Genomic DNA, 16,050 nt, shown 5'->3' with positions numbered 1-16,050 from the left:
TAACATACAACCGAGTGATCCATCATTGGAAAGCTCCCCACTACTGGGTTGGCGATTTATGGCATAAAACAATTTACTAGAAATATAAAGTTTTCTTCAAAATAATTAACTGCATTCACCTTTATCCCAGCTGTTTCACTGGATAATTCCGTGGACTTCTGATGCACCGACTCTGGAAGTTTAGAAGTTAACAATTAGACCTATGGCCTTGATTATTTAAAAATTATTATTTCGTTTGTTGTTATTCGTAAGGCAATGAGCTCAATCTTTTTTCTAGACTACACTTTACCCTCGCGTACCGTCTTAGGCTCGATTTTCGCCACTCCCTCGGGTCCGGCTTTCCTCTTCTCAGGGGAGGGGGGGAGCGCGGGCTCATTTTCCCGACTTGGCTGAGTTACGTTTACGTCTAAGAACGATACTTCCACGGGTGAGGGGGAACGGAAACCGTGACTCTCCAAGGGTCGCTGCATCTGGAGCTCGACATTTTAATGAGTATCTGACATCTACTCCAGTTTGGAGTACTTGGAAAATCTAAACGATTCATGCTAGATCAGCTGGCCTTATTATCACAGCTTCTGATTTATTCGATCCGTTGATAACAGATTTGTTGTTTTCAACGAGGGAATACAGTGTAACGGCTTTCTTCTGTTTTGTTATATCGCTTAACATAATCGCTTATATACTGAGGAAACACACTCAATCACAGTAAATGTGATGTCAAGTTGAGTCATGTATCGTCATTTAGGCCGTAAACCCTTTCCAAAAATGGCTTTAATATTCTCTTGTATTCACTCCACTCCGAGCCCGGCCAACCTAGTTTCTGAGTCGATAATTCAAAAGAATTTGTCCTCTTGAACGAGGTTAGTCTGCAGGGTTACTTTCTGTAAGACGGCTACAAACGTTAAAGGAGAACTCAAGGGGAACAATTTAAAATTGTAAGAGAAAGTGGAAATTCGAAATAGCCGGTACAGAGGACAACTGAAGTCATACCTTGCAGCTTGTTCAAAAACTGACACATTATCTTAGGAATGGCACAAAAGTATTGAGTCATCTGATTTAAGAGATCCTGAAGAGCGCTATACAGAACATCAGTCTGGTCTGCAATGAAGAACACAATGGTCATGAGCAGGATTACTACATCGTGGAAAACAACTCAGTTTAAGCTCACCAAACTATATACAACAAAGCGAGGAAAGGAGGTATTCTGACGCCCAACTCCACTGCACACTTCATTATTTCTTATCAAAAAGAAGGTAATCAAATATATTATATTTGTGATCCTAGGGAACGGTGTCACCCTGCCAAGCGTTTTCAGAGCACTTCTTGTTTAAAAAAATGCTTAAGATTGTAGCCATTTGCAAATTTACTTATAAGAATTTTTAAGTAGATCGCGGTGAATCTAAATAAAATTGCTATAACGGTTTTAATTGAGTGCCGGAAGTAATTTCGTGTTTGCTTTGTTTTGCTTTACTTCGCCCTGTGATTGGTTGGCAAAACTCGTGCCACTTTGTTAACCAATGAGAAGCAAAACTAACACCAATCGTGACGTACTCGCACGCGTTTTCCCGTGCTTGGCACCGGTTACATGTATTTGCTTCGAGTTCTGATTGGTTCATTGCGCTGTTTGCATCTGTTGCGATTGGCTAGAGCCAATTACCAATTACTTTGGTTTTGGTTTTACGACACTCAATTGACAATCATTCGAAAACTTAGAGCAATCCAAAGAAGCTTACTTTTGGTGTCTCTTGTTTTCGGAGACTTCTTCCGTGGGCATCCACAAGGCAGATTACTCATTGATGTAAAGTTGTAGGTTTTTGTCACCTTCTTGTCTTGCTCACACAACAGCAACAGCGATGGATACAAAAACCTGGCCAAACAAATTGAAAACGATAGAGTTTTTTAATCCTACAATCTGCCGCTTTGAAGCTGTATGTGGAAAGAACTGCACTGACGCATTGTTCCCAGACTAAAACCATATGTCTCAAAACGCGGACCACGAGATAATCATTGAATACTGAATACTGAATACTTAATACTTGTAACGCGCATTTTAACATGACGTGATGATCAAATGCGCCCACCATGAGAGTATACACACACAAAGACCAGACCACAACACCGGGAACTACGTCCCCTACTCTTTGCGAACAGTGAGTGGGTTTTTTAGCGTCCCACAGAGTTATATACAAAAAAGGGTTAGACGGGGCCTACGGCCTTGCATATCGTTACACAAACATGTATGTATTTCCAAGAGAATCTCTTGGTATTTCATATTCCGCCACAGTGGATAGGATTATTCTTTGCAGAGATGACTGATATACAAGGACTGAACAGCTACAACGACAAATCACATTGTTTTTAGCTGCACGGGTAAATAATTGAGACAAAAGTTCCGTGTACACTATTAAGGAGAGTAAAAAAACAAAGAGAAACGTAGGTAGGCATTGAAAAAAAAAAACTGCACAAGGTGAACGCGGGTCGATTCACTTCACATTCAAGTCAAGCTGCAGAATTTATTTCAGTTTTATTTAGTCACCCACACAAACAGCGCATTTAAAACAGGTTGAACAGAAAACGCTGTTAATCATATATCAGTAAATGTGACAAGAAAGCTTAATGAAGAATAGACTTATTGCAGAGTGAGCACAGAGAAAAGTGTGGACCGCCAAGACTCCCGTTATCGTGTTACAGATGGTCGTAGTAGATAAGCTGGGGCGTTTGTGAAGTGGGATCCCATTAGGGTTCAAAGAAATGTTTCTCACCTGACAATGTACGGGTCAAATGTCCTGTAGACACAATCCAACCACACAGGACTCTGGCCAAACAGAAAGAGCAAATAAAATGAGCAAAGACATCCACAAATCAACTTCAGCTGGTTTAAATTTAGGAGTTTGAAGTAAACCTTAGCACAGAGGACGTGATTAAGTTGTTGAAGCACGAAAATAATAGGGAGTTATATATCATATCTTGCATTGGCACGAGCGGATGTGTTGAAGTGATAAAGAGGGCCCCTGTGCATGTGTAATCTGTGCAAAGCCGAGGTTTCGACCCTTTTTTTTTGTAAAATGTTCCCCTATTCCTGGTCTATTTTCAATTAAGGGGAAAATCACAAACACTCTTATCTTTGTTCCCTGCTGTTTCAACCAGCTATTAAAGGCCGAGTGTTGAAAAACAGGGAATTTGCCATGGGGCTCGCCTCGTCCCCTGATCATGTTCCTCATGCCCGTCCATCATACACGAAGGGGGACTCTATCATTGATGCTATCCTGATACATACCTCGCTACCATCTGAAATCTTTAATCCTGGTGATGCAGAGTCAAAAAGCTTCCAGCTATCCTCCCTTGAAGATTAATCAGAGCATACGTTTATTTAGGATACGTAGATTCGTTATCACCTCGTCCACCTCAAGTACCCCCCCCCCCCCCAACCCAATCTCGACCTGACTCATAAGTACGTATATTATGATCATTCGGGTGAGTGTAGTACTGAGAAGGACTGTTTGAGGTGACATTGACTGACGTTTCGACAACCTGAGCGGAAGTCATCTTCAGAGTCAAGTCACTTCCGCTCAGGTTGTCGAAACGTCAGTAAATGTCACCTCAAACAGTCCTTCTCAGGACTACACTCACCTGGATGATCATAATTTACATACTTATGACATGACTCCTGGGGCCCGTTTCTCGAAAGTCCCGGTAACTTACCGGGCCCGACAAGTGTCTTTGGTGATAAATGTTTCTTTCGAGAAACTGGCCCCTGGGTTCAAACCATTTACAGTTCGACCTATCTACGACGTGATCTAATACCATGTAAAAGGCATTAATCATCTTTATACCTGCTAACGATGGCCATAAGAAAGCTAACAAGTCCTGACGAATCATTTGAACACTGGAAGAGTATATGGTAAATGGAGCACACCAAACCCTCGTTAAACTTGTTGGCATTTGCTTCCGATGTCTCCATCTCCTCCTCAAACCAGGACGATGCCACAGGCTCGGCAGTCGCTGATGCATTCACTGGCATTCTTAGACTGGAAAGGTCTGAAGGTACAGTCAAGCAAAGATCAGTTTCAAGATGGATTTAAAACATCGAGGCGCAGCCGAGTGGTTTTAGACCCGATAAAACACGTGCTGCGAGTTTTTGAAATGCTTCAAAAACATTCCTGGAAAAACGTGTGTCAAGAGAGTTCATAACAATAATGCTTTTGTGAACGTTGGAAACTAGCATACGAGAAAAGCATTAAACACCGCATACTAATAAGGAGGACGTTTTACCGGGTTTTAAAACCACTGCAAGTAATGTTTTATCGACCATTTGATAGGTCAATGGGCCTATGAATTATTAATGAGTTTTTGAAGATCGCGCTCACGGCAAACCACAAACGTCAGATTGGCTTTTTTGTTTCCTCAAAAGAATTAGTAAATGAATGAAAATAGCACAAAATAATTCTGCCTTTGATGCTAACACAAAACTACTCAACTTCACGTAGGATAATCGTGGCCAGGTGCTCGTTTTTGCCGTTTGACGTAAATGTGATCTTAAAACTCCGTTAGCTGCCATTTTTTTTTCCATTCTGGTCCATTTCTTTTTCTCAGATTCTGACGTAGTGCGATCTCAGTCCTGCAACTAACCGTGCTTCTCTCCCACGCGCTTTTCCGTGCTTGTTAGAGAGGTTAAGAAAGTTTTAGAGAGTTTGTTATGAATCTAAAAACATGAGTTAGGTAAATACTGGGAGATCAAGAAGCTGTTGAGGAAGCCCAAGATGTACCAGGAGTGCTTACACTCTTTTGAGTTCTCTACAAGCTCTATGATGAGGTGGTTTTTTTTTTTTTTTTTTTTCAATTCTAAGAAACCACTGGAAAAATCTCTCCTCTTTCCAAAAAATGACCCATGAAAAATTATCCTCGTTTTCATATTTCTGAAAACAATATTTTTAACCAGTCAGAGAGTGCACTCGCTAAAGCTCATTTAAGCTTTACGGGACCTTGACGTTACAGATGAGCTTGCCCGTTGCCGGCTGGTATAAATTTACAAAGAAATAAGTTTGATATGCGTGTGAAGAAAGCAAAATGTGACTTCAAAACTTAATGACAGCAATCCGGAATTTACCTCCATACTTGACAATAGTTACAGGAAGTCTTGCATTTCTGCTCAACAAGGCCTAGAAAATAATGGAGGATGTTCAGTTTTTCAGTTGTTCAGGAAGTAGCTTTCACTGTGAAGACAAACGGTTAAACGGCTGGGAAACCTGTGATATTAATATCATAAAAGTTGTAACAGTGTTTCAGACAACTTTCAAATTCACGGTGTTAAAGAAGAATTTTGAGAGCTCAATTGCTATGGTTCTTTCCAAGAAAATTGGGGGTAACCAAGCATTTTTCAGAGGTAATCAAGCTTCAATTTGAAAATAAAAATTGCATACATTACTTTATATTTTAAAGCTCTTTTAACATAATTGTTGGTTAACCAATCTCTGAAAAATGCGTGGCTTCCCCGAATTTTTTTTGTGGATTTCAATAACCCTTGCTACGATCTGCTTTTTCCTCACAGTTATAAACCGCGCAAAAATACTTCGGTATTAGAAGGTTACCATTCAATTTTTAGGGTCAAGAAGCAAGCGCTCTAGATCCCTCCCTTATCTGGAACATTAAAAATTAACTCTAAAGAGAAAACTGAATACCACATGTAAGAGTTAACTAGCAGACCGGAGAACTAGATCTATTACTGTTAAGGAGCAACCAAAGAGATCAAGATTTTTGCACGGAATTGTAATCAAAATATGGTAATGCTGTTTGGTAATGTATTTACACCGCACAAATCACATAGTCTCATGGTGGTTTACAGTTCTACTGTACGGTAAGATGGGAAGTCAGCATACAAAGGCGCAACTGGCAGCCGCTATCAGTTTATATATTGATCTCACCCACCCAAAGAGACATGAAATCAGAGATACATGTAGAGATAGAGCACCACACCGGGGACAAAGTCCCCTACCCTTTTCGAACAGTGTGTGTGTTATTAGAAACAAGTCCCGTGATAAGAAGACTAGAAAGGCTAACCATTTGCAAATGTCAATACAAAGGCAGCACTTTCTCGTCAGTTATTTAAAGACCCTGAGTGTTGGTCCGAACGGGGCCTTAAACCCGCGACCCCACGCGTGGCGGTCCAGTGCTCTCTAAACCAAGCTAACCGGTCGGTTACAACAGCCCATTTCTGTATTGCATCAGTTCAGTTAGGCTGATGGCTCGATGGAAGTAGAAAGTGGTATCCATAATTTGGGTACTAAATTTACAATAAAAGCCTGACTTTTAACATTTCCTTTCCTTGATGAGAACAACGTCAGTTCAGGTCACAAAGCGAAGCCAAGAGAGTGAAAACATCACGATTTTTGACACGATTACAGTGTACATCTATCAAGTAATCTGAGATCCATTGAAACTCTATAATTTTGATCGTCAGTTTTGGCATTGCTGACTTACTCGTAGGAAGAGTGGCCACTGAGGAGCTGGCTGGTTTACAACAAGTTTATAAAGCACAAATGTAGCTTGTCTGTCTGGAAGAGCAGCCAAACTGTGGAAGAACACAAATAAACAAACAAAAATGGTGCAAGGAGAGTTTGTTTTCATATATAAATAATCCCCCTAGTAGATTTGCATATCTAGACTGGCAGCTTCAAGCTATCAGTTTACATATATTGAAACAATAGTGAATAATTATACATTGTATAAAGAGAGTTTAAATTAAAAACTTCCTTGTAAACTCTCTGAAGCTTGCTATCAAAACTCTACCAAAAAGTTTGACAAATTTTGATCAAAACTCTTTGTCCTCGGTCAGTTAAAATACGTGTTTACAAAAGAGTCCCATAATAGAGGCAACATGTTTATGCAAGTTGTTGCCGAAAGGTGTTGTGCTGCAAGTTGCAATAATTATTGTTTGTTGTGTGCATTACCTCCTCTGAGTGCAATTACTTTTCACGATGAGGATGTTCATGCCATTCTGCTTTCTACAACATGAAAATGTATTGAGCAATTGGAGGTGACAATATACACAACAAAAAATTGCAACTTGCAATGGAAAAATAAAGATTCAAAGAATGCTGGAAATGACCACAAAGTACGAAATGTCAGAAGTGTCAATGTGTTTGTTGCCAGTGACTTGGATACCTCGGGGAATGCCACACCCCAAGAAAGTTTCTTACGATAACGGCTCATTCTAAAACTGAGAACTCAAGGCTTTACTAATTTAATTTATTTACCAATTATTGAGTGAACAATTCATTATTCATTCAGGTGTGCCAAAAGACATACATGTATTATCTACCTACTCACCTTCCTTCGTGGCTTTTAAAGACTTCGGGGTGTAACCATGACAACCAAGCAGTCACAGAGTTTGTTACTTCTGGGTTGGGTGGTCGCTCAGTCATGACGTGGGAACATAAGGTATCAAAAGGACAGCTTACTATAGTCTGGAGATACACAGACCAATGCTCAGTATAAAATATGTCACAAAGATTGGACTAGCATCGATATCTGGGCAACCCTCCATCACAATCACACCAGGGAAATCACATTTACAACCCTTCCTGTTAACCTTCTTAACCCTTTAACCCCTAATATCAGAGAGCAAATTCTCCTATCTTGTCCCCATACTTTTCTTATAAAAGTACTGGGGAGAAGTTATTAAAATATCAAGAAAATTCACCTTGGGTGATCATATCATTAATTCTCATGACCACAGTGGTTGAATAAGTATTGATATTACAAGGAGAAATTTGATGCTGATCACTGAAATATGATACATTTTAAGGACAACAATCCTATATTTTGACTTATAATTTTTTTAATCAGTCTCTATAAGAGCTATAGTGTATATTAACCCAGCTTAACCCCCTCTAACTAATCAGCCCCAATCCCCCTCCCCTCCCAATTCGATGTCAGAAAACAAAAAAGAAATAAAGTAAGTAGAAAACTCAGGTATACCAATGGCCAAAACATAAGCCAGTTTCTCCAGGAAAACTTGATCTCCAACATGGACAAGTTTAACAACTAAGTCTAAATTTATTTACACATTGAAGAATTTTCCACAGTTATCATTGTCATAGATGACCCATTACATTTACGATCAGTACCATGACACATCTGTATGCACTGCTTGCACCTTCAAGATTTTATTCCATCATTTTGTTTGAGATGTTGAAGTTTAGATTGGATCTACGGCTATAATGGGACTTGGACAAGTTCCAGTAGAAATGGAAAATTTCTGTACATGTATATACCACAAAGATACGGTGTGAAGCAAACATTAGATAACAAGTTTTGTAACATTATGCAGTACATTTTAGATCTTTGTAGATATTTGATCTTACCAGTGTGGTCAACAAACAGGAACATAAGCTGTGAATAGCTGGAAAAGGAGCAACTACACAGCGAGCGTCCAACAAGAATGGTACTGATTTACAGCAAGACCACAAAAACGACAGGGTAGATAACAGAATGGCTGTTATGTCTGACCTGAAATGAAATGTGAAATGATAACATGGTAAGTTATCTAGACTGTTGTGTACATCACTTTATTGCTTACAGTGTATGTGTTGCACTTCACTGTACTGTCCAAACAGAACATTAATAATAATAATAATAATAATAATAATAATAATAATAATAATAATAATAATAATAATAATAATAATAATAATAATAATAATAATAATAATAAATTAAAGAACAAACCCAGAGGATCTTTAGATTGAGAATTCATATGAAGTTTACAAGTGGTGTATTTTCCAGTAAGACACTCCCCCAGTCTATATAATAATGATGAACTATTGAATGATATCCCTTGGCTGATTACACAACATCTATATTGATTCAGTAAGAACAAGAAACTACGTTTCAATTAATATTTTGAATTGCGACTTGTAGTTGTATTATTTTCCCTCTTGAAAATCTTGACTGTTTTCCAACTGAAGACACAAGTCCTTATTAAGTGTATGAAAGTGTAGCTGGTAATGAATGCATATTTCTGAGCAAAGATGAAAGGATGAAAACCAGGAAGTGCTACCTGAACTGTTTGGTACGCCTACTTGAGGGGGTCGCTCTGCCATATCTTGTTGTCAAGGTGACCAAAGAATTGTGAAGAACAGATGTAAATATTTCCTGCGCTTTCTCAGGAGGGCAATGAATCCACAGGTCATGCCGCAGACCTTGAAGGTGGTAGTTCCACATCTGAACAGAAAATGAGCACCTTCCATCCTGTAAAAAAATTAAAAAAATTGGGTCATGATCAGATGCATTAAATCTTATAACCATGCAGGGCTCAAAGTTAGCGACCAGCTGGTCGCATATGCGACTAGATTTTTTATTTTGCGCCTAAAAATCATATGTGGTCGCACTCATGCACCTAAAAACGCCCAAGTTCAGTGCGCCTGAATCAGGGCCACTTTGATTCCATACCTGACAATTCTTGTGTACTCTGCCTGATTAACACGAAACAGAAGCTTGAAATAATAAATTCAAATGTGGATGTAATGCAATTAGGTTCCACATGAGAAAGTTACACCGTTTTTCTTACATCAATGTGTGTTTTATTTGCTGTTTCCCCAAGTTAATTTCTTGTTCGTGTTTCATCCCACCCCAGACTTTACCCCAGACTCTTCTACGTTATGTTACCGCACCGCTGACACGTACGTACGAGTGAAGGCAACCTTCTGAAACATGTGCTTCTCGCGCAATTTAGTTTGCTTTGTCGATAATGTTTAAACAATCTGGTTTAAGAGACTTTTTTTCTTCAATGTAAGAACAAGTGTTATGTATTTCCTGTGAAACAATGAATTTTAACTCAGTTAAGTCAACGCGCTGTCAACAATGTAATTTATTCTCTTTTTCAAAATGCTCATTTACAAAAAGAAAATTTGTTCTCAAACAGCCAACCGCTGCCTTCCAACACATTTGACCCAACTCCAGCAGTTGTCTTCAAAGTGGTTAAGCAGTGGACAGAAATCAATCAACCTAACCTTGACTACAGAAATTAGCCAAATGAATCAATTTCAGTCGGGTGATCCATGTAATATTCAAAAAAATGTAACAGTATTATTGCTATCTCAAACGCACAGTAAGAGACTGAAAGAAACAAACACACGATTGAAATAAAAGATTACCGTGCTGATTAACGATCGGCAAGCGAAAATAAGAACATGACACCATTATCAATGATCACTACTAAAATGTCTGAAGTTTCTGATTTTTCTTTTCGGTGCTAACAGTATTTTAAGTTGTGCTCCTAAAAGTTTTAGCTGTGCGCCTAAAATCTCGTCAGTGCGCCTAGAAATTTATATCTGGTAGCACAGGTGCTCCCAAAGCCAAAAATAAACTTTCAGCCCTGCCACGACATGCCAAATGAAAGATGCAAAGTGAAAGGAAGAAAGAGCCTAATCAAAATTAACCCTTTAAACCCTAACAGTGATCAGCATCAAATTTCTCCATGTAATATCAATGCTTATTCAACCCCTGAGGTCATATGAGAATTAATGATATGATCACCCAAGGTGAATCTTCTTGATATTTTAATACTCCATGTAGTACTTTAATTTATAAGAAAAGTATGGGCCCAAGATATTAGGGGTTAAAGGGTTAAACAGAAACTTACACTACAGCTAGACCTGCCCCGGACGGTCCCCCAGGACTGGAAGGGGGAGTAACTTTAACCCATCCAATCACCAACACAGGGGGGCAAACTATGACGCCGTCAAGGCCGAAGCTATTGTCCCCCAAGTACCGTACCCGAATCGGGACGTGGAATGTACGAACTATGTATCAAACGGGCAAAGTACACCAAGTTGCCAAGGAAATGAAGAGGTTGAGGCTCGCTATCCTGGGAGTTAGTGAAACAAGATGGACAGGGGCCGGGAAGGTCCATTTGACGACTGGAGAAACGGTGCTTTACTCTGGTCTGGCAGGTGATGATGCACCACACGAGAAGGGTGTGGCATTGATCCTGTCAAAGGAGGCAGGAAAGAGTTTGAAAGAGTGGGAGCCAATCTCTGAGCAGATTATCTCTGCTAGGTTTGAGTCTAAGTGTCAGAACACTACAATCATCCAAGTTTATGCACCAACGAACGAAGCCGAGGAGGAAGAAAAGGAGGACTTTTACCACCAGCTTCAGTCCGCCTACAATAATCGGAAAGCGAGAGATCTCACCATGGTTATCGGCGATCTGAACGCGAAGGTGGGCTCAGACAACAGGAACTGGGAGGCGTCCATGGGGACTCACGGTGAAGGAGTCATCAACGAGAACGGTGAAATGTTTTGTGACTTTTGTGCATCAAATGGGCTTGTTATCGGGGGAACACTCTTCCCGCACAAGAAATCCCATAAGCTTACATGGAGATCGCCTGATGGGATCACTGAGAACCTGATTGACCATGTGGCTATCAACAAAACGCGGAGGAGCTCACTACAGGACACCAGAGTGATGCGGAGTGCTGATGCAGGATCAGACCATCATCTTGTCATGGTGGTGATCAAGATGAAACTGTTAGCCTTGAAGAAGCCGAGGACCTCAAGGAAGAAATACTGCACTTACAGGTTTAAAGACCAAACTGTAAGGGAGGAGTTTGTCATTTCACTGACCAACAGATATGATGCTCTGTACAACGAACCGGTGGATGAGGAGGAGACGGAGCTTGGTATCGAGCAAGAGTGGACTAAGATCAAGGAAATGTACTCATCCACATGTGAGGAAGTCCTTGGAAAGGCCAAAAGAGAGCGGAAGGCGTGGATGAGTGAGACCACCTGGAGACTTGTCGAGGAGAGACGCATGCTGAAAGCAAAGCTGGAAGCCACCAAGACAAGACAGCAGAAGTTGGCCGCGGTAAAGAGGTACAATGAGAAGAACCATGAGGTGAAGAGAAGCTGCAGGAGAGATAAGAGAAGGAGAATCGACGAATTGGCGCGAGAAGCAGAGGAAGCTGCAGAACAAAGAGATATGAAGAGAGTTTACGATACCACAAGACTGCTTCGCGGGCGAAAGACAGTCCAGAGCAAACCAGTTAAGGACAAGAACGGAGTGGTCTTGACCAGGACAGACGACCAGCTAAACCAATGGAAAGAACACTTCCAGGAAGTCTTGAACAGGCCGGCCCCAGAGAACCCTCCCGACCTAACAGAAGGTCCACTGCTAGACATTCGAATAGGGCAAATCACCATGACAGAGGTCAAGAGATCCTTGAAATCCCTGAAGAATGGGAAGGCTTCTGGGTGTGACAACATCCCCCCAGAAGCTTGGAAGGAAGGAGGGATGGTGTCGGCCAAGGTCCTCCACTCACTTTTGAATAAGATCTGGAATGAGGAGGACATCCCTCAGGACTGGAAGGTGGGCCTGCTGGTTAAACTTCCCAAGAAAGGAGACTAGTGCCTGTGTAAGAACTGGAGAGGTATTATGCTCCTGACAGTTGCCAGCAAGGTTCTTTGTAAGATCATTTTGGAGAGGATGAGGTATGCTCTTGAGGGCAGACTCCGGGATGAACAAGCGGGATTTCGTAAGGAGAGATCCTGCTGCGACCAGATCGCTACATTGAGGATCATAGTGGAGCAGCCCATGGAGTGGAACACTGGGCTATGGTTTTCATGGACTTTGAGAAGGCCTTCGATTCCCTCGATCGAGAAGTGCTCTGGAAGATCTTGCGGCACTATGGGGTCCCTGAGAAAATCGTGAGGATGATCCGTGTCTTTTACGATGGCTTCCAAGCAAGAGTTTTACATGAAGGTGAAATGACAGGGCCCTTCAGCATGAACACTGGGGTTCGCCAGGGGTGCTTGCTTAGCCCCCTTCTCTTCCTTGTGGCACTAGACTGGGTATCTCGACAAGCTTTTGGAGACAACAAGACTGGGATCCAATTTACCCTGCTGCAGAAGTTGGAGGATTTAGACTTCGCTGACGATATGGTTTTGTTGAGTCAGAAGATCACCCACATGAGACAGAAGTTCGCGACGCTGCTAGAACAGGCCGCCAGGGTCGGTCTCAAGATTAACGCGTCCAAAACCAAGGAGATGAGGATTCGGTCCCCAGCAAATACTGGTAACATCAATCGTGTTGGAGAGGTCCTGGAGCACGTATCGGCCTTCACATACCTCGGAAGCCTTATCACCACCTCGGGTGGCACTGAAGAAGATGTTGAGGCCAGGTGCAGAAAGGCACAGGTTGCATTCTCCATTTTAAGACCCATATGGAGATCAAAGTTCATCTCACTGTGGACAAAGATAAGAATCTTTAATTCCAACGTGAAGTCGGTCCTCCTGTATGGATCTGAGACTTGGAGATTAACAAAGAAGATCATCACCCAGCTCCAGACCTTTACCAACCGCAGACTCCGCTACATCTTGGGAGTGTGGTGGCCCAAGAAGATCTCAAACGAGGAGCTGTGGCAGCGGACGAACCAGGAGAAGATCGAAGTTACCATCCGGAGAAGGAAATGGCGATGGATCGGCCACACTTTGAGGAAGCCTGCCACTAACATCACCCGCCTGTCCCTTGAGTGGAACCCTCAAGGGGTCAGGCGGAGGGGCAGACCGAAGAAGTCTTGGAGAAGGACAATCCAGCAAGAATATGAGGACTTGGGGATGTCATGGGATGAAGTGAAACGGAAAGCAAAAAATCAGGTCCGATGGAAGGCTGTGGTGGAAGCCCTATGCTCCGGTCGGAGCGAAGAGGATTAAGCAAACCCTAACAGTGATCAGCATCAAATTTCTCCATGTAATATCAATGCTTATTCAACCCCTGAGGTCATATGAGAATTAATGATATGATCACCCAAGGTGAATCTTCTTGATATTTTAATACTCCATGTAGTACTTTAATTTATAAGAAAAGTATGGGCCCAAGATATTAGGGGTTAAAGGGTTAAACCAGACTGCATATTCGAACAAATCTGCATGACACTGAGAAATAAAAAAGAAACATCAATTGTTGGAGAAGACTGTTAGTACTGTTAATAGTAGCTTGCTCCAGGCTCCCAGGTGGAAGGGCCACAGAACAAAGTTATGTATTCATAACAAGTTATGTAAAGTCAGAGACAAGCTACAGGTGACCCATACAACAATAAAATATTTATTTATAGCATATCTCCCTGGTTGGGATGCTAGTCCATCACAGGATTACCCTTAGGCTAGCATGCAGTACGTTGCTGGAACCCATTTATTCACCTGTATGAAGACAGACTGTGGAACAAAGTTTCCTGTCTAAGGATTGAAATAACATGACAGAAAACTGGGGCTAAGTCTTGAACCAGTGACAGGTTTTGAAAGCGCTAACCACTACTAACACGACCGCACCTCACAATGGGAATGAAGCCAAATCCAAAAGAGTCTGAAAAAATGAGGGAACTGGGAAGAGGAAGGACAAAGAAGAAAATTAATCATCCTTCTTCTGCCTCTACAGTGTACAGCTGTATGTGGGTAATTGGGAACTGACACTGTTTCCCATGCCTCTGTCCAGGCTTAAATGATGCTCTTGTGGTTGATGAAAGAGAAATGTTCTAGCCAAATAAAGTATTTTGGTCTCACTGGTCTAACCAAGGAAGCAGAGACTGTTCTTTGAGATGGACCATTTGTTTTGAAATTTCTCCAGTCAGACCAAAACAACCCAATTCTAACAATAAAAAAATTGCTGACTCAGAGCAAATAGTCAGCAGTTTCTTTTAAAATCATTATAAATTATGTTTCCAGGGCAGGAAAATTCATAATCTTTTTGGGAGATAACACAAGCCTATTCTTGACAGAAATGTTTCCAAGGAAAGTGTAACTCTCATTAACACCGGCACTAAGCATATTAAGTAACAACAAGACCTTGGTATTACCTCATAGAAAGCTCTGCTGTCAGTCCAGTTATGACTGTGGGCATCTTGTAAAATTACCGTACATATTACATTGTCATGGTAGCTGCTGATCTGATCACTGACACAGTCAACAAGTTCACTGAACTGACGGTGTAACATAGGAAAGGGACGTCTGCAGTTCAGACAGAAAAATAATCACTGTTAGTATAAATCTACTAGTGTTCTATCACGAATGCCGTTCTCTGATTGGCTACGCTACTCGCTATCTATTCTGTGATAGATAGTGAGTAGCGATTTTCAACAAAATGGCGCCCGCTTCTTCGCGTTTTCGAAGTGTCTGCGATGAGGAAATAGATAATTTACTTGTTTAGTTTTGAACGACTAGTAGATTTATACTAAAACAATTAGATTATTCGCTCTCGATTTCTATGCGTGATAGTTGATTCGGGCTTCGCCCTCATCAACTATCACGCAATAGAAATCTCGAGCTCATAATCTAATTGCTAATTAGTCAGCTATTTGTATCATTAGATTAAAAAGGCTCAGTCTTTTATTTTAAGGGAGGGTTTGGGGCAGGCGAGCTCTTGGCATCATGATATTACATTTTTAATTAGAATTTGAAACTTGCATGGATGTTATTTTTTATTATACAATGAACAACTGGTGTAAATCTCGCATTGTGATTGGTGGAATGGAGTTTGTGATTAGAGTATAGATGCACACATGACATCATCGAGTGGTGTGACTGGCGCATGTGATCAGAGTCTAGAGTGCAGCCAGAGTGACGGTCAACAGAGTTTTGCTAAGTGTTTTTGCGAGTAGCGGACAAACATAATTATGTAAATTCTTGCAAGAAAGAAAAACTGTCCAATGAAAAATTGGCCAAAGACCATTTACCTCAACCAGGTAAAAGGCAGGAAATATTTGCCTAAATTTGTCGCTGATAACTGACCTGCTGTAAAAATTTTGGGGTCATAACCTAACCTTGGGCTGTCACCTTGTAGTGGTGGTGAGGCTTGGGTGTCTCAATGACGCTAAGAGCTGTGCCGGCTGGAACTCTAGTCCCTGGCAGGTCTAACCACGCCGGATTGGTCGAGGGGTAGAGGCCAGACAAAGAACAGCCCCTGGTCCTTCAGGTTGGGGGTTGGGTGATGGGCCAATCACCCACCCCCTTAAAACAAAGCAGATTACAGAAACCTTAAACACTCAAAGGCAATCTTCT

At 41.3% G+C, this 16,050-nt stretch overlaps 1 protein-coding gene across 1 annotated transcript in view; it reads right to left on the bottom strand.

Moving 5' to 3' along the window:
* Positions 1-16,050, bottom strand: part of LOC146488281 (uncharacterized protein KIAA0825-like) — a 38,038-nt gene that overhangs the window by 9,770 nt on the left and 12,218 nt on the right. Inside the window, exons 9-20 of the mRNA XM_085122944.1 lie at positions 14,850-15,000; positions 9,059-9,249; positions 8,364-8,508; positions 7,327-7,463; positions 6,478-6,568; positions 5,108-5,159; positions 3,834-4,038; positions 3,278-3,341; positions 2,763-2,815; positions 1,734-1,867; positions 991-1,098; positions 120-172 (exon numbers count right to left, since the gene is read on the bottom strand). Of these exons, the coding sequence (XP_084979070.1) occupies positions 120-172; positions 991-1,098; positions 1,734-1,867; positions 2,763-2,815; positions 3,278-3,341; positions 3,834-4,038; positions 5,108-5,159; positions 6,478-6,568; positions 7,327-7,463; positions 8,364-8,508; positions 9,059-9,249; positions 14,850-15,000 (1,384 nt within the window). The remainder of the gene's footprint in view (positions 1-119; positions 173-990; positions 1,099-1,733; positions 1,868-2,762; positions 2,816-3,277; positions 3,342-3,833; positions 4,039-5,107; positions 5,160-6,477; positions 6,569-7,326; positions 7,464-8,363; positions 8,509-9,058; positions 9,250-14,849; positions 15,001-16,050) is intronic.

This window comes from Pavona decussata, unplaced genomic scaffold (genome assembly GCF_977016875.1).
Source record: "Pavona decussata unplaced genomic scaffold, jaPavDecu1.1 SCAFFOLD_11, whole genome shotgun sequence".
Classification (NCBI taxonomy): Eukaryota; Metazoa; Cnidaria; class Anthozoa; order Scleractinia; family Agariciidae; genus Pavona; species Pavona decussata.
The sequence above is the reverse complement of the archived record's forward strand: the minus strand, read 5'-3'. Positions and strand labels throughout refer to the sequence as shown.